This window comes from Coregonus lavaretus, assembly GCF_964263955.1.
Source record: "Coregonus lavaretus genome assembly, chromosome: 19".
Lineage (NCBI taxonomy): Eukaryota > Metazoa > Chordata > Actinopteri > Salmoniformes > Salmonidae > Coregonus > Coregonus lavaretus.
This window is the reverse complement of record NC_140006.1, coordinates 33,614,745-33,639,821: the sequence shown is the minus strand read 5'-3', so window position 1 is coordinate 33,639,821 and position 25,077 is coordinate 33,614,745. Positions and strand designations below refer to the sequence as shown.

Genomic DNA, 25,077 nt, shown 5'->3' with positions numbered 1-25,077 from the left:
AGTGTCCAACTAACCAAATAGAAGCTGTTTGTTTTGCGTCTTATGAGGTTGTTGTTTGATCCTATGACGTTGAAATAGGCCCTACTTTAGCTGAATGTAGGCTACAGTTAATTTAAAGGTTCTACATTTTCTGGGCATCCAAGCTCAGGGGGTTGTCAAACACTCATATTTACTGTCTTGGCAGCTGTACTTTTCCAGATACTAGGCCATCTAAACGGTATCCTAGAAGTATCCTGGCAGCACACCAGGAGACAGAAGCTACCATTTGAGACTCCAGGGTGGGGCTGAGGTCATGGTGAGGTCATGCTGTTCTTAAAACAACCAGTTGTGAGTAGATGATGACCGGGAATGTCTCTCCAGAGAATACTGTAGCTAGCAGCTATAACCACATTGACCACGTTTACATGCGCACAGTATTCCGGATAATAGCTCATATTCCTGTTAAAGGTGTAATATGCTGAAATCTCTCCACCATTTCCTGGTAGTTCGCCTAATTTTGGTTTATGTGGCAAAACAAGCAAGCAGTGTAGAGAGTCATTGTACCATCTAAACCGCTGTGGAATTTCTTTTCAATTTTCATAGAAATAGCGCACATAGAACAAATCTTCCGCTTCTTAGACTTTCTTTCAATGAGAATGACAGATCTATAACTCACATGTATGTGAATTTGGTCAGGTCGCCCAAAAAGTTACATATTGGAGCTTTAAGGTCTAATTCAGGATAAACTGTTTAAATGCATCTTTGATATCCCGCTCACAAGTATCCCTGTATCCATGAATAAACAGAATATTCTTAATATGCCCAGGGACAGCGGAATGATTTTTTGACACAGGGTGCGGGGGAAAAAAGTTAAGCCTAGGTTTCTGCTTAAGATTTCCGACATTAGGTAGGCTATTTGTTAGTCAACTTGTCTATAATTAGATACAGTACATGCAGTTTCATCATTACTTGATGCTCTACAAAAGGGATCATCAACTATTTGGCATGGGTCCTCAAATCCTCAAAAAGTTATACAGCTGCACCATCAAGAGCATCCTGACTGGTTGCATCATTGCCTGGTATGGCAACTACTCGGCCTCCGACCGCAAGGCACTACAGAGGGTAGTGTGTACGGCCCAGTACATCACTGGGGCCAAGCTTCCTGCCATCCAGGACCTCTATACCAGGCACTGTCAGAGGAAAGCCCTAAAAATGTCAAAGACTCCAGCCACCCTAGTCATAGACTGTTCTCTCTGCTACCGCACGGCAAGCGGTACCGGAGCGCCAAGTCTAGGTCCAAAAGGCTTTTTAACAGCTTCTACCCTCAAGCCATAAGACTCCTGAACAGCTAATCATGGCTACCCAGACTATTTGCACTGCCCCCCCCCCAAACCCCCTCTTTTAAACTGCTGCAACTCTGTTTATTATTTATGCATAGTCACTTTAACTCTACCCACATGTACATATTACCCGGTGCCCTCTGTACCGGTACCTCGTTATTTTATTTTACTGCTGCTCTTTAATAATTAGCTATTTTTAATTTTTTACTTAACACTTTTTTACATTTTCTTAAAAACTGCATTGTTGGTTAAGGGCTTGTAAGTAAGCATTTCACTGTTGTATTCGGCGCATGTGGCAAATAAAATTTGATTTGATTTAGATTCAGTCGCGTGACGATTTTTTCTTGAGCGGATGGCCAGAACATAATTACAAATAATTTGTAGACTGCAAATTGACTGCAAGAAGCCCAAACAGATATAATATTTGACTAAAACAATCATTTCGAACCTTGCTTATATGATCATATATCTCGCTATTATACGTGGGAATACTTTGGAACAGATTTCCCCCCAAAAGAATCACTTGGAGCTGATTTGCTGGTGGTTTTACAGTCTTTTATGTCCAACAATATACATTTTTTTCTCAGAAAACTTAGTGGGACAAATAAAATCACCAGCATGCACGGTCCGTGGGCCGCCAGTTGGGGAACACTGCTCTAGAGTACTAAATAAAGCCTTGCTCACCAGAATGTCATAAATTGATAGAATTAATGCATTATCAACAATATAGTTGACATCAGTAAAGTTCTCTCTTTAATTTCTGCTTCTCTCGTGGAGCGAAAGACGGTTAGGGACCAGGGAGATCTTCAGTGCAAAATGTCCAAATGACATCAGTTTGTTGACCGGTTTTAAGGAAATGAAAATCTGTGAAAACGATCCAACATGTTTCTGATAGTATTTCACTTAATCTTGGATGCATATGTTATGTGGTTAAATGTGAAATACTGTCAGCTTTTGTGTTGCTGAAAAAAAATGGCACGTTTAGGCTGCACAACGAATATTCACAGCCGGAGAGGGACAATTACATAAAGAAACTGCCGCATTACCCAGACATATCACTCTCCTGACATTTCCCACAGCCTTGTTTGTAAACCTGGAACACGGAGAGCGAAGATTGGAGTGTAAACCAATTATTTTTTAATAATAATAATAATAATAATAATAATGCCATTGAGCAGACGCTTTTATCCAAAGCGACGTACAGTCAATCGTGCATACCAGTGGAGGCTGCTGAGGGGAGGACGGCTCATAGTAATGGCTGGAATGGAGTCAATGGAATGGTATCAAACATGTGGTTTCCATGTGGTTGATACCATTCCATAGACTCCATTCCAGGCATTACTATGAGCCGTCCTCCCCTCAGCAGCCTCCACTGGAGCATACATTTTTATGCATGGGTGGCCCCGGGAATCAAACCCACAATCCTGGAATTGGAAGTGCCATACAGTTTTACACACTAGCTCAGGTTCCTTGTACAGTCAGTGAAGCGATACATAGAAGCATGGAAAATCCATCTCGACAGTTTTTCGCTTTCCAGGACCGCCCAAGGAAGATGATATTGGTCTCCTCTGAACTATGAGCTAAAATCAGACTCCACTCACATGGGCAGGGCTGTACACTGATCTTTTTTTACAAGGAGCACGTGTGAGTCTACATTGATAAATATTTGTGCACAAAAATATATTTAGGAGCACAATGCAAAATAATTGAGGTAATAAAGCTAGAACCCTTAATTTTTCTAGGTGCACTGGTGCTCCTAAATAAAAATTCCAGGTCACACAGCAAAATATTAGGCGCATATGCAAGTAAAATAGATGCATTGTAGAGCGGTTAGATGGATGACATAATGGTAACCCTGAAATGCAATACCCTGCAGTAACCATAAATATTGTAGTACAGAAAATGATCAACGCGCACCTTTTCATCATCAAATAAACGACATGACCAAAAGTATGTGGACACCTGCTCGTCGAACATCTCATTGCAAAATCATGGGCATTAATATGGAGTTGGTCCCCCATTTGCTGCTATAACAGCCTCCACTCTTCTGGGAAGGCTTTCCACTAAATGTTGGCACATTGCTGCAGGGACTTGCTTCCATTCAGCCACAAGAGCATTAGTGAGGTCGGGCACGGATGTTGGGCGATTAGGCCTGGCTCGCAGTCGGCGTTCCAATTTATCCCAAAGGTGTTTGATGGGGTTGAAGTCAGGGCTCTGTGCAGGCCAGTCAAGTTCTTCCATACCGATCTCGACAAACCATTTCTGTATGGACCTCGCGTTGTGTAAGGGGGCATTGTCATGCTGAAACTGGAAACGGACCTTTCCCAAACTGTTGCCGCAAAGATGGAAGCACATAATCATCTAGAATAGCCCGAACCATGAAAAACAGCTCCAGACCATTATTCCTCCTCCACCAAACTTTACAGTTGGCACTATGCATTGCGGCAGGTCTCGTTCTCCTGGCATCGCCAAACCGTGATTCATCACGCGTTTCCACTGCTCCAGAGTCCAATGGCGGCGACCTTTACACCACTCTAGCCGACGCTTGGCATTGAGCATGGTGATCTTAGGCTTGTGTGTGGCTGCTCAGCCATGGAAACCCATTTCATGAAGCTCCCAACGAACAGTTATTGTGCTGTCGTTGCTTCCAGAGGCAGTTTGGAACTCGGTAGTGAGTGTTGCAACCGAGGACAGAATTTTTACGCGTTACATGCTTCAACACTCATCGCTCCCGTTCTGTGAGCTTGTGTGGCCTACCACTTCGCGACTGAGCCGTTGTTGCGCCTAGATGTTTCCACTTTACAATAACAGCACTTACAGTTGACCGGGGCAGCTCTATCAGGGCAGAAATTTGACGAACTGACTTGTTGGAAAGGTGGCATCCTATGACGGTGCCATGTTGAAAGTCACAGCTCGTCCGTAAGGCCATTCTACTGCCAATGTTTGTCTATGGAGATCACATGGCTGTGTGCTCGTTGCTGACAGGTGTGGCTGAAATAGCTGAATCCACTAATTTGAAAGGGTGTCCACATACACATTTTAATGAAATAATACTCACAAAACTTTCCGAAGTAGACGGCAAAACAAGCCATTTATTGAAATAATGCAAAATAAATGAAAGTGAACACAATTCATTGCCTTCATTTTTAAGTACTGAGTACCAAAACAGTTCCAACTCCAATATACTGAACATGTATGTCATCATAACGTCGTAAAAATGTGATCATGAACTGGGTTTGACGCAGTCTCACAGTCAAGCCCAGAGAGAAGACTGAACAATGTAGTAAATTAGCTTAGCAGGCGCCCTCTGACAAAAATCTAACTGTTTTGAAATTATATACATTTTCTTACAGCATTTACACATATCATAAAGAAAAGCAAGTACCACAAAATCCAACTGCCAATGAGAATGTTATGGACAGCAAACTAAACAGACGCAAAAACCACGTAATGCTGAATGATTTCATGATGCTGCCTGAATGTTATCACCATAGTAACACTGAAAGAGGGGATTAAGCTGGGGTTTCCTCGTGAAGGGGGCAGGGTCTGGGTCTGGAATGTACCAAAAAAACTATCCTGGTACCAAAGGGGTGAGGCAGGTTTGGACTGTACCATGCTTTCACAGCCCTTTTTTCAAGGGAGTTTTGTTCTATAGACACTCAAAGCTCAGATGCATCAGATAGAATTATCAGACTAAAGACTGGTTACACACTGAAGCGCTGCATTCACACCCGTATGGCTTCCAGGCTCAGTGTTGTTCAGAAAGAAAGGACATTAAGAAGACACATCTAAAAAGAGCTGGCATCATTGTGCTGGTTTAAACAGACAGAAAGCAAAACAATGAGAGAGAGCTGTACTGCTCGAAGAGACAGAACTGAACTGCTGCCATCTTGAAAAAGGCTATTTTTTCCTAAACCTGTTACTTTAGCTGGAGGCCGCAGTGGCGGGTGGGTAGGAGGAGCCATGCAGATTCAGAGGACAACAAACACTGAACGCAAAAGCGACTGCAAGAGCCATCCACGGGCGTCTTGCCAGTCAATACTTTGACATTCAGAGATTCAGAGTGTCCAAAGACCATTCCATCTGAAGTCTTTTTTTGTTTTGTTGCAAGGACCGTATAATAGTTTGTTTCTTCCTTCTCTTTTAGACATGAGACACTTTCTGCGACTCGCGCGCCTGTTTGATGCTGTAGAGCCATTTGATGACGCGGGCGTTGCGTTCCACGGCAGAGATCCCGTACGGCACGCGTTCGCTCGCGTCTTCCTCCTCGTCCGTCATGTCTTCGTTGCTGTGCCGTGATTGGTCGCAGTCCGAGCTGATCATGCTGGCGCTGCGGAAGTTGAGGGAGATGATGTCGGAGTTGGCGCGGGCAAAGCTCTCCACACCCACACTCTCCAGCTCCTCGGGGTCCAGCCCACAGTAGTTAAAGAAGCGTTCCACGTCGGCGCCGGCCCGCGCATACCGGTCGCTCAGGTCCGACTTGGAGCGGTGCAGGGAGGGCCGGCGGGCCAACGAGCTCCCCAGCTCTAGCTCCAACTGCTCAGCTGGGATGGCAGGGCTGGGCTCCCTAACAGGGGCCTGAGGGGCATTGTCGCAGAGGGGGGCCAGGACTTTGGGACTGGGCTTGGGGGGTAAGGGAGGTGCGGAGCTGCTGCTGCTTCGGGCCGCCCTTAGAGGCTTACCGTTGCACAGCCTGCGGATGTCAGAGGAGCTGTGGGAGGCGTGGAGGGGTGAGCGGTTGCCCTCGCCCCGCTCCTCCAGCAGCCGGCGGCTGAGGTTGAGGTTACCCCCCTGGGGGCTCCGTCGGCCAGGTGCTGGGGGAGGCACCTTGAGGGACTCAGTGACGGAACGGAGGCTGGTGGGCTCAGTGCAGTCTGTGGTGGGTGTGGGGGTGGAGCAGTGGGGGGCCCAGCTTCTGGCCCCAGGCTTTAGAGTAGCACTCTTAGCGTGGCCCTCAGAGGCCGAGCCGGAGCTGTTCAGGAGGTTCTTGAGGATCTCCAGGTTAAGGTTCTCCCGTTTGCTGGTGGTGGCACACGTGTCCGACTTGGAGTTGTTGTTGAATGTCTTGAGGGCCGCCCCACCACAACCACCCCCATTTGCCCCTCTCTTGGCCACGGCGGGGCAGACAGGTGGCTTGGCCAGCAGCTGGGGCTTGACAGGCTCCTGCTTGGCGTTGATGACCTCCTGGCTCTTGACGTACTTGGACTTGTCCGCCTCCAGCCGCTCCACGGCGCTCAGCCGCTTAGGGTTGGGCTCCACCTGGCGCCGGAAGTACTCAGGTCCCTTGTTGAGTATACGCAGGGGGACGGCGGAGACAAAGGCCGCCCCGGGGCCAGTGGGTTTGCTATCTGCCAGCAGCGGCAGGGTCTCGGTGGGCATGTCTGGATGGCTCGGGGTAGCCGCCGTGGCTGACGCGGGGGGGGGTGGCTCTGCTGCGCGTAGGGCAGCCTGCAGACACGCACATGAAGCCAGGCGAGCGGAGAATGGGGACCGTCTCCACTGGCCTTCAGCAGCCAGGTCTCATCCCCACAGAGCATCAATCAGCCCTTACTGCTGCCCTGATCCTACTGCCCCACAGCCTCCCCAGGGAGGGGGGGGGAGAGCGAGCGAGCGAGAGGGCAGAGCGAGTGCAGGGGCAGTGGTCCGGATCAGTAAGCCCAGGGGCTGAAGGATTGTGGGAAGGATCAGCCTCGTCACCCCTCCTTTGTTCGCACGACTGGAGGCAGCAGATCTGAAACACAGATGGACCAATTGCGTTAGAGGATCAGGGGACATCAGGTCATAGCAACAACATGAACATATTACTTCAACTACCTCAACTAGCCGGTGCCCCCGCACATTGACTCTGCACCGGTACCCCCATGTATATAGCCTCCCTACTGTTATTTTATTTTACTTCTGCTCTTTTTTTCTCAACACTTTTTTTTGCTGTTGGTTAAGGGCTGTAAGTAAGCATTTCACTGTAATGTCTGCACCTGTTGTATTCGGCGCATGTGGCCAATACAATTTGATTTGATTTGATTTGATGAAGAGCTGGGAGACATGCATGTACTTCTCTGTTGAGGGGAACACTATATAAACACATAGGAATATATGCAGACGCAAGCATGCACACACACACAAATGCAAATGACACACTTATACACTGAGAAATATGTTCTTAGTCAAAGGAAGAAAGACTGAGTATTAAAGCACAGTCAGCCAGTAACCTCTTTTCCGTATATTTTGCTCTAACATCGGAAGTGTTATGAAGGATAAGATGTCTTTCAGTGAGAGGAGTCATATTATTCCAACTCACTCTCTCTCTTTCTCTCCCTCAGACAGACACACATACACGAGAAAAGTGCTGACAGCCACCAGTGGTGTGCTTTTTTCCCACCACAGGGAGAGGGAGGGAGAGAGAACGCGGGAGAGGGGGAGGGAGGGGGAGGGAGGGGGAGGGAGAGGGGGGCAGAAAGAAAGAGAACGTAAGAGTGACAGAGTCATATAGAGTGCAGAGTGACATAGAGAGTGCAGAGTGACAGAGACAGAGTGACAGAGAAACATAGAGTGACAGAGTGCAGAGTGACATAGAGAGTGCAGAGTGACAGAGAGACATAAAGAGTGCAGAGTGACAGAGTGCAGAGTGACAGAGAGTGCAGAGTGACAGAGACAAAGAGTGACAGTGCAGAGTGACATAGAGACATAAAGAGTGCAGCGTGACATAGAGTGCAGAGTGTTGCTATAGACTGAAGCACTCAGCCTTGACCAGAACAGAACCTCAGGGAACTTCAGGGAAAAATTAAAGTGACATTCTGGGCTGTCATAAATAAAAGTAATTCCAGTGGCATCAGGGAGAGGGCTGTTTGTGTGCCCGCCGATGGACAGGGCATCAGGGAGAGGGCTGTTTGTGTGCCCGCCGATGGACAGGGCATCAGGGAGAGGGCTGTTTGTGTGCCCGCCGATGGACAGGGCATCAGGGAGAGGGCTGTTTGTGTGCCCGCCGATGGACAGGGCATCAGGGAGAGGGCTGTTTGTGTGCCCGCCGATGGACAGGGCATCAGGGAGAGGGCTGTTTGTGTGCCCGCCGATGGACAGGGCATCAGGGAGAGGGCTGTTTGTGTGCCCGCCGATGGACAGGGAATCAGGGAGAGGGCTGTTTGTGTGCCCGCCGATGGACAGGGCATCAGGGAGAGGGCTGTTTGTGTGCCCGCCGATGGACAGGGCATCAGGGAGAGGGCTGTTTGTGTGCCCGCCGATGGACAGGGAATCAGGGAGAGGGCTGTTTGTGTGCCCGCCGATGGACAGGGCATCAGGGAGAGGGCTGTTTGTGTGCCCGCCGATGGACAGGGCATCAGGGAGAGGGCTGTTTGTGTGCCCGCCGATGGACATGGAAATTGCAGTGACAAACCAGTTTTATGGCCCCACCATGTGTATGTGTCTTGAGGCTGCATTGCCTGCGACACGTCACACATTACTTAGGGAGAGGGAGGGAGTCTGGGGTGTCGCGGAGCAGACACCCAGACTGACTCAGTCAAACCGAAAACACATGGCTGGTGGTGGCCCTAATGTCTGGCTTACTAAAGATAAGGAGTTCATTTTCAAAGGTACAATCTGTAGTTTATTTTGTAATTTTCAAGTGGTGGCACTGCCTGGACTCGTTTGTAAACGGAGGGTGTGACGGGGTCTTGGACCAGGGCAAATCTATCTTTGTTTTGGGTTTTGCTTCTAGATTGAACGGGGTTGTGGTACCTCAATTTGACACTATGGAAATGTAATGAATAGAGGCACCTTTGAATGCTACTGTTTTTAATTTGTGAATCCCCTCACTTACTGAAATCAGGAGGGTTGTTACTACAACAAAATGTAATCACAATCTGCAAACAACATGTGACTTTCCCCACCCCAACCCGCCCCATCATATCAGTAAAGATTGTTTCATATACACATGCCTGAATGTAATATCTCCGAATTTATCCACCCGAATCACTGTAATTATACTTGTTTTTTCATAGTCAAAATAATCCACAAACGAGACGGGGTGAGAGCAGACTATAGTCCAGACTAGATTGAGATCCAAAGCCTCACTCCCAATCCCCCCTGTCGTGCAGCATAGAAAAACACCACTAGTTTATATCCTGACCCGTCACACACAAAAAGACCTGAGGCGAGCCTGCTTCCCTCTATTTAGGAATATAAGCACATTAGTGGTCTGGGGACTCCCACAGCAATCTGCACAGGAATATTTACATAATTCAATCGAACAACGACACTATGAGACTCCCAGCTCCAGCCGAGACACGCCATTGGCCGCAGGGTAACCGTGGGGACCCATTTCATCATCTAACGGTTAGACACTTCAGGAGAATAAACCAAAGCATTGTAGTCCCAGTGGTTAATACGGAGGGACAGTGTTTCCCCTTATTATTAATTAGGCAAGGCGGGCTGCCTTGCCCAAAGGCCAATTGACCCCGCCTACATTTTTCTTCAATCAAATTAGTTTCAATGGAAGAAATTAGTTTGGTTAGCCCCGGATGCAGATTCGGGGACCTCTGCAACACGCCTATATGAAAATACATAGGGGAAACACTGCAGGGTCAGAGGTGGGCCCTAAAAAGTGTCAAAGACTCCAGCCACCCTAGTCATAGACTGTTCTCTCTGCTACCGCACGGCAAGCGGTACTGGAGCGCCAAGTCTAGGTCCATGAGGTTTCTAAACAGCTTCTACCCCCAAGCCATAAGACTCCTGAACATCTAATGAAATGGCTACCCAGACTATTTGCATTGCCCCCCCACCCCTCTTTTACGCTGCTGCTACTCTCTGTTTATTATCTATGCATAGTCACTATAATAAATCTACCTACATGTACATATTACCCCAATTACCTCGACTAACCGGTGCCCCCGCACATTGACTCAGTACCCCCTGTATATAGCCTCGCTATTGTAATTTTTACTGCTGCTCTTTAATTATTTGTTACTTTTTTTTCGTATTACTTTATATTGTATTTTTTTGTTGTTGGTATTCTTAAAACTGCATTGTTGGTTAAGGTCTTGTAAGTAAGCATTTCACTGTAAGGTCTACACCTGTTGTATTCGGCGCACGTGACAAATAAAATGTGGATGGAATACTGTTCTGCCTTCACTTACATCCACAGCATGACGTTTGAATGAACAGAAAATCTCCCAGGCCCCATTTCCTCAAGTATTTACTATAGAGCTAAAGGACCCTGTAGATAACCTATATTTACATTTTAGTCATTTAGCAGACGCTCTTATCCAGAGCGACTTACATGAGCAATTAGGGTTAAGTGCCTTGCTCAAGGGCACATCGACAGATTTTTCACCTAGTCGGCTCGGGGATTAGAACCAGCGACCTTTCGGTTACTGGCACAACGCTCTTAACCACTAAGCTACCTGCCGCCCATTATAATGTAAACACGAGAGGCATATATAACTATGACTATGAATGTTATGGGAGACAGAGGACCGTATAAAACAGCAGGACAACAGGCAACTGGTCTCTCATTAGAAGTGGGTGGGTCGGTGGCAGGGCCCATACATACAAGGCCGCAGTCTGCCACCATACGGTCTGCAGTCTCTCACACACACACACACACACACACACACACACACTATACTGTAATTAAGGAGCAGGAGGGGGTCAGAGCCAGCACTATACACAGTAATACCAGTGAATGAAGCCAGACTCTCCTCAACCCAATATCCCAAATGACTATAATCACCCCCCTGGACTACTAGGCTACAATCTTAAACTCCCCCTTGCCCAATACCCTTACCCACCCCCCTCAACAGGGCTATGTCAACCAACCAGCTGTGGTGCCCTTTTGTCCCGTCTGCCCTGCAACACTCTCCTTGTTTGGTGGGGGGTTGTAGAGTGAGTTTGTAGTGTATGTATCTGCATGATGTTAGCACAGAGTTTAGTACTTTTTCACCTGACATTCAACCAGCGCCTAGAGAATGGATGACATAATGCACATGTTTTCAGTCAGTGACCTACAGTTTGGATTCAATTACTCAAAGCAAAAGTCACTAGATCAGATAAGTCCACACACACACACACACACACACACACACACACACACACACACACACACACCCCTCTCATTCTCTTTCCCCCCTCTTCCTGTCTGAGGAAACCGATTCCTCCTAATAAATACCATATGCCCTGTCTTTCTCCCATACCATGTGCCAAGTCTTTCTCCCTAACAGGCTACCTCTTATTAGACATATATTCTCCATGGATATTATTATGATTGAGCAACACAGGAGATGCATAGTGTCCTTTGACCAGAATGACCACATCCATAACAGCGGTGTGTGTTTGGAATGTTCGACCCAACAGAATCCTTCATTCTCAGAACCGCATTAGCCTAACATTCTATTCTCTTCCTCAAAAATAAATCAAAAGGCCAATAGAAAACCCCCACATCAGCTGAGAGCTCAAATCCATGATCCTTTTAGTTTCTCACCCCCAAACACATGGTCGTCATGCGAGAGGGTGTTACGTACTAGGCAATAAGTAGGCAGCCAGACATTTGGGGATGACTGCACTGACATGGCTAGAGGCCCATGTTCAGTTAAATAATGGTATTGTTGCGATGAATTGAGACAGAATAAGAATTACATACAGTATAGCTGAATGACTAATGCAGCATGCAGAGAGAGAGTGAGAGAAGTACTGCACATGCAAAATCACAACTCATTACAAACTACAATGAAGTTCACAATGTTACTACTACTTAATTATACTGTGGTGATCTAAAGCATCTTCCTCATTCACTTTGTTAGGGCTAAACTGATTGAGAGTGGATGAAGAGCACAAATGGCTTGATAATAAAAATTACAGTCAGCTTTGAGCTGCACAATGAGGGTTGGACGAGCTTTGAGCCATCGCTAATTCTCAAGACTCAGATGTTTGCAAACCCCAACATTACATTTTTACATTTTTGTCATTTAGCAGACGCTCTTATCCAGAGCGACTTACAGTTAGTGAGTGCATACATGTTTTCATACTGGCCCTCCGTGGGAAACAAACCCACAACCCTGGCGTTGCAAGCGCTATGCTCTACAACTGAGCTACAGGGGACTACATTACGACAGTCTCGGAGTGTTGAGTCATTCAACTGGCGGTTGAGTTTAATAGGGTTTGGAAATCTAACAATCTGCCAAGGTCTTGTACACAAATCTGCAACAGAGACGGACGACCCATTCCCTCTCATCTCTGTGTGTGGTTCTCTGAACATGGTTAAAACCATCTACTCTATCTGGAGTTCACATGCAGATGCTGTTACCAGGTTTCTCCTCTCAGGGGGGTTGAGGGGGGCTGGTCTTTGGGGGACGGTTGTTATTTCTTGGCTGCAGGCCCAGAGAGGTGCTTTAGGATAAAGGGATGGGCTCACCCCTTTTATTTTAGGGAGTCTAGAAGAGTGGGTAAGATTTTAGGCCAGAAAGTCTTTGGTAGATTTTGGGGTAGCATAGAATAGAATACAAAATAATTCTGTTATTTCCCCAAAACTATTGTGCAACACACTGTAGGAACTACTTTAGAGTTACTATGTACAATGTGCATACAGTCTATTTAGGTTAGAAAGGGGACTGGTATCTAAATCAATGTCATCTAATAAGGCAAGGAAAAACATTTAATAATTACTGAAGGAAGAATACAGCAAGTACTCAGTGATAAATGTTTTAAGTTGAAATTAATCGATTGTTTAATTTTTTTATGTTCAAAGATCAATGCACATTCATTCACAACAATAGTTTTGTACAGTTTTGACCAATACAGTAAGAACAAAATAATAAACTGGTTACCCAATGAAAATAAAATGTGAGTGCATTCAAATATCTCAGTTCAGTTCCTTCCAGGATGTACTAGTCAAATTTCCCTCTATAAAAACGAAGCGACAATGATGATTCTAGAAGCTGTAGATGAGGCTCTTTAGATGGCAAAGTAGTTTGTAGAAGATGGCTGTAGGTGGCGCTGTTGCCGTAAAATCAAGATGCAGTGCACACATCAAAAGGGGGGCACAAAACCAGTCAGGATTCTCCGTTCACAAATGTCAAAGGAAAATATGTTTAAATTCCCTTCTGGTTCATCACACTGATTATCTAAGCACTCGATTCTTCTTTAGTAGTAAAAATATACTTTACAACTTTGTTTTCTAAGTTATCAACATTCAATATTTCTAGGTTTCTTTCTGCCTCACAGTTCGTGGGCGCTCTCTCCAATTAGTGTAAAAAAAATAAGTGGAACACTTTAGGGACTGTCAAACATTGCAGTGACAGTTATCAACTGCCAATACTTTCCAATGTCAATACGAGGCTTTGGAAGATCTCTATTGCTCTGAGGAGATATTGACGGCAGCCAGGGCTGTGTCTTAAGCCAACAGACACTACAATAGATCTGTAACAGAATAGGTCTGTTGTTCTTGTACACTTCAGCTATTCCATTACATCTTGACCGTCCCCACCGTATTAATAAACGCTCAATCTTCCAATCGGAAAACTGATTAGAATTAATCTTGCGCAACAGGAAAAGTCTGTTTCGGGTCGAGTGTCAGTCTATTGAATTTGCTACTCTTTGGAAGAACGGAGAGAAACTGTAAAAGCGTTTGTTGGACCGAAACTGCCAGTTTTTCCATTAGAACATATTTGCGCCGATACGACTGTACTAGCAGGCCTATGTTACTTATTTTGGATGGTGAGATAAATCAATATTGATGGTACAAAGATCAATCTAGGAATTCATCACTGAGGTCTCTGTGTTCATCTGTGATCCCAGGCAAACGGATGCAAAGGGCATTAGGGCAGAGAGGCAGGGTTCCCTACAGAGACAGAGAATGACAGAGAGAGAGAAACACACAGACACAGTGACCCACTTTAAACTGAGTCTCATGTGGTGCTCAGGCTTGGTCCCACAAACAAAGGCTTTATATAGTATGCATAGTCTTCATTTAAACTACACAGATGCTTCACAACCTGATTCAACTGATCATCAAGTCTTTGACTAGATGTGTTAGTGGTGGGCTAGAACCATAGATGCTACTGTGAGTGTGTGTGTGTGTGTGAGACAGAGAGAGAGAGAGAGAGAGAGGGAAGAGATGGTCAGTATTCTCTCCTAAAATAATCTCTTCTCACTCCCTCACACACACCTCCCCTCTCCCCCACACACACTTACACATTCACAGTGGGTCAACACACACACACACACACACACTCAGTAAATGTGATCCCACCATCAGCAAGCCTAACGGCTGTCAAACAGATATTGCTAATGGGATTGCAGAGGGAGGCTGTTTTGGGACACTTCTTTACAATGCTGCTGCCTGCCAGCACATCACCTTATCCAGCTCTATTTACACTAGCAGTTATGTTTTTTACTAGAAGAACTGGGCTAGGTACAGTGCATTCAGAAATTATTCAGACCCCTTGACTTTTTCCACATTTTGTTACGGTACAGCCTTATTCTAAAATGGATTAAATAGTTTTTTCCCCTCATCAATCGACACAGAATACCCCATAATGACAAAGCAAATACAGGTTTTTAGAAACTTCAGCAAATGTATAAAAAAAATAAAAATGAAAAACCTTATTTACATAAGTATTCAGACCCTTTGCTATGAGACTCGAAATTGAGCTCAGGGGCACCCTGTTTCCATTTCTCAAACTTAACTGCCACTGTTGGCTAATTCTGTATTGGTTATGGACGACCACTCTCTTCTGGAAAAACACTTAGAGAGATGTCGTATTCTATCATACACCTCGTTTTAAGAGCGTGTAATGGAGTCGATAGCCTAGACAGAGACCACTGCTTGTACGTACTGATTGTATGCTATCAAGACAGGCTTATTCAAACACAATTATCCATGCAAGTCCCATCCCAATATCATCAAGATCAGTGGACAGGTTAACCACTGCATGAACATACTTATTAACATTCTGCATTGTAGCTGCTGTACACAACATAGCCTAATCAGCACTAGGAAGATAGGCTACATAGTAATATCGGCCTAGCCATAACAAGCATACCAAATCACAAAAGGTAGGCTCTAGTCAGGCAAACCATAAGCATACAGTCACAAAAGTGTACTGTGTATAATATTACTTTGTGACTGATAAGAGCTGGTGCAGTAGACTGACTTAGATGAAGTTGTTTGGGGGAAGCTGGTAGTGGGTCGCAGAAGGCTTCTGTGGCTGTATACCAGCAGACTCTGAGAAGATGATGGTGCTCACCTGTTCAGAGCTCAGGTGTTGGCGAACTCTGGTCCATTGGCCAACTCGGGAGTCCCCCTTGTCCTCCAACTGCTGCAGGCTGTCAGCAGGGGAAACAGCTCTGAAACAACACAACCAACACAGTCTGGTTAGATCAGGAACCACTCTTCGGTGACACATATAGGCTATATAGTACAAGAGACATACTCCCGCTCCAAGCATCAAGTAGTAGGACAGTTAAGAAAATGTTTTAAAGTGATAGTTCACTTTTTCATTTAGGCTACACAACAGATGGTGTGGGACATGGACTCATGTCATTAGACTATGTATGAGGTCTGAAAAGCATCTGTTAAACTTTGATTTATGAGAGAATGTAGGACTTTTTGAGTAAACTATCACTTTAAGGAAAATCCTGAATTTCATAAGTCTATGGTAGGCAAGTCTCAAAATGTTCTCAAACACAATTTAACTGAGTCCTCTAGACGAGAGCTTCCATGGGGACTGTGCAGCAGCCTGAACGTTTGACATCCCCATCTATGGAAACAACTCCTGCATCTTCGCTATTCAAACTCAGCCTAGTCAGGTTCAGTGACAGAGTCCATCAACCAGTCTCCTAGACACAGATGCTGTCGCTGTGTGAGCCACACTCATGCAGGCCGATCAGACACTGCAAGTTACCTTGAGGTGGGGTACACAGAGATACATCAAACTCAGAAGAAATAATAAAGTCTCCACTCTCCAATCTCGTCAGTAGAAGTTGTGGCATATCAGAAAACAAGTTTGAGAACACATTTCACAGGGAATGTTGTAGAGAGGTGCTATGGACTTGCGTGCGACATCATTCTGAAAGCCTGTTACATTTCAAAGCTGAGTGTTAGGCCTTCATCTCAATCACACACAGGGCTATCAAAGGAGGTTATTTACGGTGCATTCGGAAAGTATTCAGACCCCTTAACCTTTTCCATATTTTGTTATGTTACAGCCTTATTCTAAAATGGATTAAATCGTTTTTTCCCCTCATCAATCTACACACAATACCCCATAATGACAAAGCAAAAATATGTTTTTAGACATAAACAACAGAAATACCTTATTTACATACGTATTCAGACCCTTTACTATGAGACTCGAAATTTAGCTCAGGTGCATCCTGTTTCCATTGATCATCCTTGAGATGTTTCTACAACTTGATTGGAGTCCAGCTGGTAAATTCAAATGATTGGACATGATTTGGAAAGGCACACAATCAAGAATAAGACTAACGTAACAAAATGTGGAAAAGTCTGAATACTTTCCGAATGCACTGTATCTGAAATCTAAATCTGACTGCACTGCAGCTGTTCAAATTCAAACAGGGAAACTAGTGTGTTAGTATTAAGTTTGTTAATGCTGGCCTGGAGAATAAGTGTGCAACCAACAAGCAATGAAGCCCTCCAGGATCTCAGTTGCCCACCCCTGCTAAGAGAGGAGAAATAGCCTGTGAAAGAGTACACAGTGTCCTTAGTGCTCTACTCTTGAGACTCTACCGCTTGAACACTGAGTCAAACAGTCACAGTTTAGCCTAATGCTTCTCTACAATGACAATCTACAATGACTAACCTGTAACAACGAGGCAGCTTCAGTTCCATATAGCACAAATATGGCCCTGAACTAAATTACTGCAATGAAGCCGGTTAGTTATTGCAATATATATATATATATATATATATATATATATATATATATATATATATATATATATATATATATATACACACACACAGACACACACACACACACAGTGAGGGGGAAAAAGTATTTGATCCCCTGCTGATTTTGTACATTTGCCCACTGACAAAGAAATGATCAGTCTATAATTTTAATGGTAGGTTTATTTGAACCGTGAGAGACAGAATAACAACAACAAAATCCAGAAAAACGCATGTAAAAAATATTATAAATTGATTTGCATTTTAATGAGGGAAATAAGTATTTGACCCCCTCTCAATCAGAAAGATTTTCTGGCTCCCAGGAGTCTTTTATACAGGTAACGAGCTGAGATTAGGAGCACACTCTTAAAGGGAGTGCTCCTAATCTCAGCTTGTTACCTGTATAAAAGACTCCTCATGTCTTTGTCAGTGGGCAAACGTACAAAATCAGCAGGGGATCAAATACTTTTTTCCCCTCACTGTATATATATATATATATATATATATATATATATATATATATATATATATATATATATATATATATATATATATATATATATATATATATATATATATATATGATATTCTACTTATTCATAACTTATTTTACTTTAGTTTCACATGGAGGGCTTTTGAGAGAATACAATTAAATTAACAGAGATGTGGCATGGGCCATTTTGTTGACAAATAAGCCTAATAAAGAAAACACTTTTTCAATTTGGCTGCAAATTAAGGCTAAAGCTTTATAAAATCTGTTCTCTCAATTTTGTAAGAGTACGGGGGCATAGCTTCATAATATAGGTTCTTCTTCCCACATAAAAAAACGCAGATTATCTCATTCACTGCGGAGAGCACAGCCTCCACACGATGAACCTCAGCATCCCACGATGCAGCAGTGTAGGCAGGGATATTTATAAACAGGGTTCCTGGCAGACCACGCACACACGTGCGCCCGCCTGACTTCGCCTCTCTCCCCCTCCCTCCCTCCCACTCCCAGCATGCTGTGTGTTTCAGTGGTGTTAATTATGGTCAGGCCACAGAAAACAGGAGGAAAACAGGAGAGTAGCCTCCCCTCTTCTTCTTGACACCACCTCCACAAAAACACCTCCTCAGCCTCCGTCCTGTAAAAGTAGGACAGTAGTAGTCATAGGATAAATAAACTGGCTGAATAACGTCCTTTGATGTAGGAAAGTAGGTTCAGGATCTGTTTCCCAAAACATTACATAATGACCATTAGAAGGGGCATAATGAAACTGGCCTTAGGACTCAGCCTTGGTGCATTCCATCTGTTAGGCTAGACCTTAACAGTAAAAACTTTGACCCTCTGCTGTTTAGCTACACATAACAGTTAGCCTATTTGTCTAAGGGTTTGCCATTCAGGTAGTTACACTGAACCTTTCCTAACCAGCAGGCCTCTCTCTGCCCACCGTGATCACTTAATCTAGGACGAAATGACTGTTCAGCATACATTTAGACTATGTAGGCTAAAGGTTACTGTTACTATGACTGTTTAGAACCGAGCAAGGCAGTCCTCTTGGACATTAAAGCTTTTGGTCCACCGCAGCACCTAATCATCATCTTGACAGAACTGGTTCAAAACCACAATTAGTTGAGGCAGGTTTAGGGTTCTGGGCTGGAACAAAGGATGTTGCACCACATGCACCATATGGCCGTCCAGAATCATTGGCTTCCGCTGTTCCCTGTTCTTAACACTGCAGGTAGAAGATAGTAGACCTACCTTCTCAAACCTAAACCTAACGCAGAACTGACTTAGATCAGTAGCATCCTACTCTGTTCTTAACAGCTTGCCTTCTCACAGTTGTGATAAATCCATCCTGTTCTTAGCAGCGATAGTCACAGTTGGGATACATTATCTATCTGTTTGTTTACTAACACCAGCAGAAGCAGCAAGGTGGGCGTGTTTGAGAGTCCCTGCTTCTTGGCACAGTGGGGGATCAGTGTATTGCTCTGTCAGCTATACCAGCTTACAGTACTGATACTAGCTTACAGTACTGATACTAGTTTACAGTACAGATAGACAGGGATGCCGTCCCAGCCATGGATAGAACACTGTCTCAGCTGAAAGCAGATGCATCTCAAATGCAAGATAAGTTCTCCTTTTAGCCAGCCAAGTTAAGTTCCAACCAGCCTCAGTGTCTAACAGTGGAAAAGCGTCATCATCACCAGTGAGTGACGAACTTAGTCCACTGGTCTTTTCCTCTGTCCTGACATTAGCTTAAATACATTGGAATAAGATTTGGGTCTGTATTTCTTCTTCCACAGAAGACTGCTTCTACCTTGCTGCCTGTTAGCTTAGCTGCCTGTTGGCCTCGGTGGTAGAGTGGAAAACCACTATGGCACTGAAGCAGTGAAAACACTGAAGCAAGGAAGGAACATCTGGGATGATGCTCCTCTGGTCAGCAGTGCTAGGTCTAGCTAGTTAAATTATTTCAGGGATTGGCAGGAGAGGGTGTGTACTGGGAGAAAGGAATGAGGGCTGCTTAGGATCTCTGAGGGAATGTTAAATCACAACTACTTTGAAGGTGTTTAGTCGAAGAGGCGAACAGATACGGTTTTAGGGTTGATGGACGACACGGAACACTTTATCCCTGGATCCTGTGTTTTGAGTTAGGGAGACAGTTGGAGTAAGTTACAGTGGTTGGATTTGATAGATTGCTCCTTTTCATGGTTTTGATCAAAGAGGAGAATGTCTTGAAAAATAGTTTGAATAGGCACCAAATCTCCAGTCATTAACGTTGCTTTGAATACAAAAATACCAGGCTGCAGAATATAACCAAGGCTACTGAACCTGCTGTCAAGAAATCCTTCCTTTGTATGTCATCTATAATGGTTTGTTTTGTAATTATACTGCATTGAATAAGCTCTACAGCCATTACTTTCTTTCCTATCCTAGGCTTGGATGCTTCAAAGCTTTTCTAAGTGAAGTTGCTTATATTCTTATTAGCTAGGCTATTCGCTGCAGCAGTGTCTGATCTCTCTGTCAGACAGACTGGCAGCATCGGAAAAGAGCCCATCACACAACAGACAGGGGAGTGTTTAGACTGCAGAGTAAGGGGAAGGTGGTGTGTGTGTGTAGTGTTGAGTAAGGCCTACTCCCGTTGGAGGAACTAAACTCCCATCATCATTCAGCTGGAAACGTCCATCTGACTTTGAGAGACTCTCTTTTTACTTATTAAGTCAAACAAATCAAGGTAGGCTTGGCCTGCTCTACTACAGTAGTTAATAGTAAAAATCCCACCGTCGTGCATGAACATGAAATTGATGCAGCCTTGATCAGAATCTTGCGACAAACATAGTCATTCTTTGATCCTTATTTATATAATCAAGAAATATTCTCATTTGTTTACAAGAATCTGTTTTCACAAATCTGGCGCAGAGAGGAGTAGCGCTGTTTGCTGCCAGTTTCAATGCAACAAGACCGGCCAAAACTCCTGGAAACATGTCATACACACACACACAGACACACACACACAGACACACACACTTACATCATCTTGGAGAAGGGGCTAGCTACGATGAATAATTACACACAAGCCATCAAAATAAGCCAGCTCTGGCATGGAAACAGTGGTCTTATTCAACCAAAACTTGATACATGATGTGGCGTATCCTCTAACATGAGACCGCAGTCAGAGTCACATGTCCAAGGACATTTAAAGAGGAACAACATGCTGAATAAAATATTAGGTTTAGTTCAGTCAACTATGAAATAGCGGCAGGTAAAAACATCAATGGTTCAATCCATAAACAATTACTACAATTACGCTAAGTCATTACGTTACATAATTTATGATAATACTAAAATAAACAACCAAGATAAAGCCTCAATGAATTTCCATTACACAGCTTCAGCCGCTTTAGATTAAGCTCTGCAGCAGTATTAAGTAATACTCCCCATCCCACACACACAAACACACCCACAGTACTGAAAACATATCAGCACCCTCTGAAAAGTGCTTAGGGTTATGAATCTAGAAGCTTCCAGTGCTGAAATATACACATAAACAGTCACTTGACACACATACACACACACATGCCTGGAAATAGGCACCCACTCAGACACGATAGGACACACTTGAATTAAAATATACCACATTGTGTGCCTTACCACATTGTGTGCCTGATTACATTATATTGGACATGGTGATGACATTTCTACATTTACATTTTAGTCATTTACAGGAGCAATTAGGGTTAAGTGCCTTGCTCAAGGGCATCAACAGATTTTTTATCTAGTCGGCTCAGGGATTTGAACCAGTGACCTTTTGGTTACTGGCCCAATGCTCTTAACCACTAGGCTATCTGCCTAACTCAGGTTGTGGCCCAGTATCTCGTTACCGACCACACACACACTAACTCTTACCGCCGCCGCTGAATACTTTATACTGACCTTTAAAAACAGTCACCCCCATTCACCTCCCTCCTCCTCCCCTTTCCCGCCCACGGTTTCCCCGCAGGCACCGGGATGGATGGCCTGCACCAGCAGCGAGGACCCGCAGTGTCAGGATGAGAGCACTGAGGGGGTGCGGTCCACCTGTCAGACCGTGACATCAGCTGGCGCGTGCCACTGACACCTGCAGCACCAGGCAAACACATGATGCTGAGATCTAAGAGACTACAGGCTGCAGCACAGCCCCTCTTTCACCCCTCGCTCTCGCCTCTTCTCTTTTTCTAATCTAGTTACAGGTCTTCAGTGGACCGTTACGATAGTGTGGTGGGGTGAGGGGAAGGGGGTGCAGCCAGGGTATCAGCAGCAGTATTATACCTTTATAAATGGAATCCTCAGAAGACGACGTGAAGCAGCCATTCTTAATAACGCTGTCGAGAGGACAGACACAATGAACTCAATCCAGCCCCGTCGACAGAGAGCCTGTGTGTGTGTTTAGTCTAGCCAGCCCAGACATAATGGCGACGGATACTGTGTCTGCCTGCCATGACCTCATGAAGCAGTGAATGCTAGTGTAACAGCACTCCTATGCATGTGTGTGTGGTATCGTGTGTGCATGGGAGTAAGATTGTGAAAGACACGGCATGACTGAATGTAGGCTATTCTTCGTTGAAGTAAAATATTTGTTCTCCTTATAAGATTTTCATTTTGCACAGTGACCCAAATGAACACATCTCAGAGTCATTGCACTGGTTCAGGTCTGCCCAGAACATCTGTCTTAGATGCTCCTTAATCGTAACCATAGCTGGTTCATTAATAGCATAAAGTACTGGGTAACCTTCTGGGCAACAAAGACCCTACAGGACCACAGGAAAAGAACCATATGTGTATTAAGAGCCAATACAGCCACCCCTTTGTGAGGTAGACCTTAGTTATTGCCCTCAACTGGAAGCCATTGTGGGCAGATTATCTTCTCATATAAAAAATTAGTTTAGTCTGATCAATCAAATGCGTAATGATCAATCCATCATCTAAACCAGCGCAGACACTTCTCTGTATTCCACTGGCTAGTATTACCTCTAACTTTCTGCTTTTATTTCTAAGGATACTAAGGATAGAGGGATGTCTCCTGACCTTCGACAGTTGTACTGAGCCACAATGAAATCAAGATAGACAAGATGCTGGCAGACAGTATTCAAACAAAACTGGTATCTAGAAGTTGACAGGATATGAGAAAATAACACTTCACTTCAGCTGCACATTTGGATACATAAACAGGCTATGGAGTAAAATAAATATGTTGCCTGCATGATTGTCAATTTCATGCACTTTTTTATTTATTATTTCACCTTTATTTAACCAGGTAAGCCAGTTGAGAACAAGTTCTCATTTACAACTGCGACCTGGCCAAGATAAAGCAAAGCAGTGCGATAAAAACAACAACACAGAATTACATATAGGGTAAACAAAACATAAAGTCAAAAATACAACAGAAAATATATATATAGTGTGTGCGAATGTAGTAAGTTATGGAGGTAAGGCAATAAATAGGCCATAGTGCAAAATAGTTACAATTTCGTAATAACACTGGAATGATAGATGTGCAAAAGATGATGTGCAAATAGAGATACTGGGGTGCAAATTAGCAAAATAAATAACAATATGGGGATGAGGTAGTTGGGTGGGCTAATTTCAGAAAGGCTGTGTACAGGTGCAGTGATCGGTAAGCTGCTCTGACAACTGACGCTTAAAGTTAGTGTGGGAGATAAGAGTCTCCAGCTTCAGAGATTTTTGCAGTTCGTTCCAGTCATTGGCAGCAGAGAACTGGAAGGAATGGCGGCCAAAGGAGGTGTTGGCTTTGGGGATGACCAGTGAGATATACCTGCTGGAGCGCATACTACGGGTGGGTGTTGCTATGGTGACCAATGAGCTAAGATAAGGCGGGGATTTGCATAGCAGTGATTTATAGATGGCCTGGAGCCAGTGGGTTTGGCGACGAATATGTAGTGAGGGCCAGCAAACAAGAGCGTACAGGTCACAATGGTGGGTAGTATATGGGGCTTTGGTGACAAAACGGATGGCACTGTGATAGACTACATCCAATTTGCTGAGTAGAGTGTTGGAGGCTATTTTGTAAATGACATCGCCGAAGTCAAGGATTGGTAGGATAGTCCGTTTTACGAGGGCATGTTTGGCAGCATAAGTGAAGGAGGCTTTGTTGCGAAATAGGAAACCGATTCTAGATCTAACTTTTGATTGGAGATGCTTCATGTGAGTCTGGAAGGAGAGTTTACAGTCTAACCAGACACCTAGGTATTTGTAGTTGTCCACATACTCTAGGTCAGACCCGCTGAGAGTAGTGATTCTAGTCGGGTGGGCGGGTGCAAGCAGCATTCGGTTGAAGAGCATGCATTTAGTTTTACTAGTGTTTAAGAGCAATTGGAGGCTACGGAAGGAGTGTTGTATGGTGTTGAAGCTCGTTTGGAGGTTTGTTAACACAGTGTCCAATGAAGGGCCAGATGTATACAAAATGGTGTCGTCCGCATAGAGGTGGATCCGAGCGTCACCAGCAGCAAGAGCGACATCATTGATATTGATAGAGGAATTATGATTATGACTAAAATTGTTAACCCCAATACTGATGATGACTGTGTGAGCTGTGTTAGGGTTATCATTATAAACCCACAAACAGAGGGGGTGAGTTAGAAACTGCTGAGACAAACATTCCAGGATGAAGGGGACTGAGAAACTGGTTAAAGGCCTCCTAAAGGTGGGCGGAGCAAAGTGCCTTTGTGTGAAGTGGTATAAAAGCTGTATATGTGTTTTTTGGCGGCAGAGCTCTCCATGATTAAACATACAGATCATTCTTGCCGGTTGTGGACCTTTGTTTAATTCATGATTAAACCAGAGCCTTACACCCTCTGGGAATTATTCATTGCATTAAGTTTGATTAATTAGAGATATAAATTCTTGTGACAGATATACACAGAGAATAGAGTCAGCCCGAGAATTGAACCCTGTGGCACCCCCATAGAGATGGCCAGAGGTCCAGACAACAGGCCCTCCGATTTGACACATTGAACTCTATCTGAGAAGTAGTTGGTGAACCAGGCGAGGCAGTCATTAGAGAAACCAAGGCTATTTAGTCTGGCAATAAGAATGCGGTGGTTGACAGAGTCGAAAGCCTTGGCCAGGTCGATGAAGACGGCTGCGCAGTACTGTCTTTTATCGATCGCGTTTATAATATCGTTTAGGACCTTGAGCGTGGCTGAGGTGCACCCATGACCAGCTCGGAAACCGGATTGCATAGCGGAGAAGGTACGGGGGGATTCGAAATGGTCGGTGATCTGTTTGTTAACTTGGCTTTCAAAAACTTTCGAAAGGCAGAGCAGGATGGATATAGGTCTATAACAGTTTGGATCTAGAGTGTCACCCCCTTTGAAGAG

General features: G+C 44.5%; 1 protein-coding gene across 1 annotated transcript in view; it reads right to left on the bottom strand.

The window, feature by feature from the left end:
- Window positions 1-4,391: 4,391 nt before the first annotated feature.
- The window catches only part of LOC311146582 (protein FAM110B-like), a 49,034-nt gene continuing 28,348 nt past the window's right edge, over window positions 4,392-25,077 (bottom strand). The window contains exons 2-3 of the mRNA XM_084183099.1: window positions 15,554-15,653; window positions 4,392-7,050 (exon numbers count right to left, since the gene is read on the bottom strand). Coding sequence (XP_084039225.1) covers window positions 5,463-6,698 — 1,236 coding nt within the window. The 5' untranslated portion in view covers window positions 6,699-7,050; window positions 15,554-15,653 and the 3' untranslated portion in view covers window positions 4,392-5,462. The remainder of the gene's footprint in view (window positions 7,051-15,553; window positions 15,654-25,077) is intronic.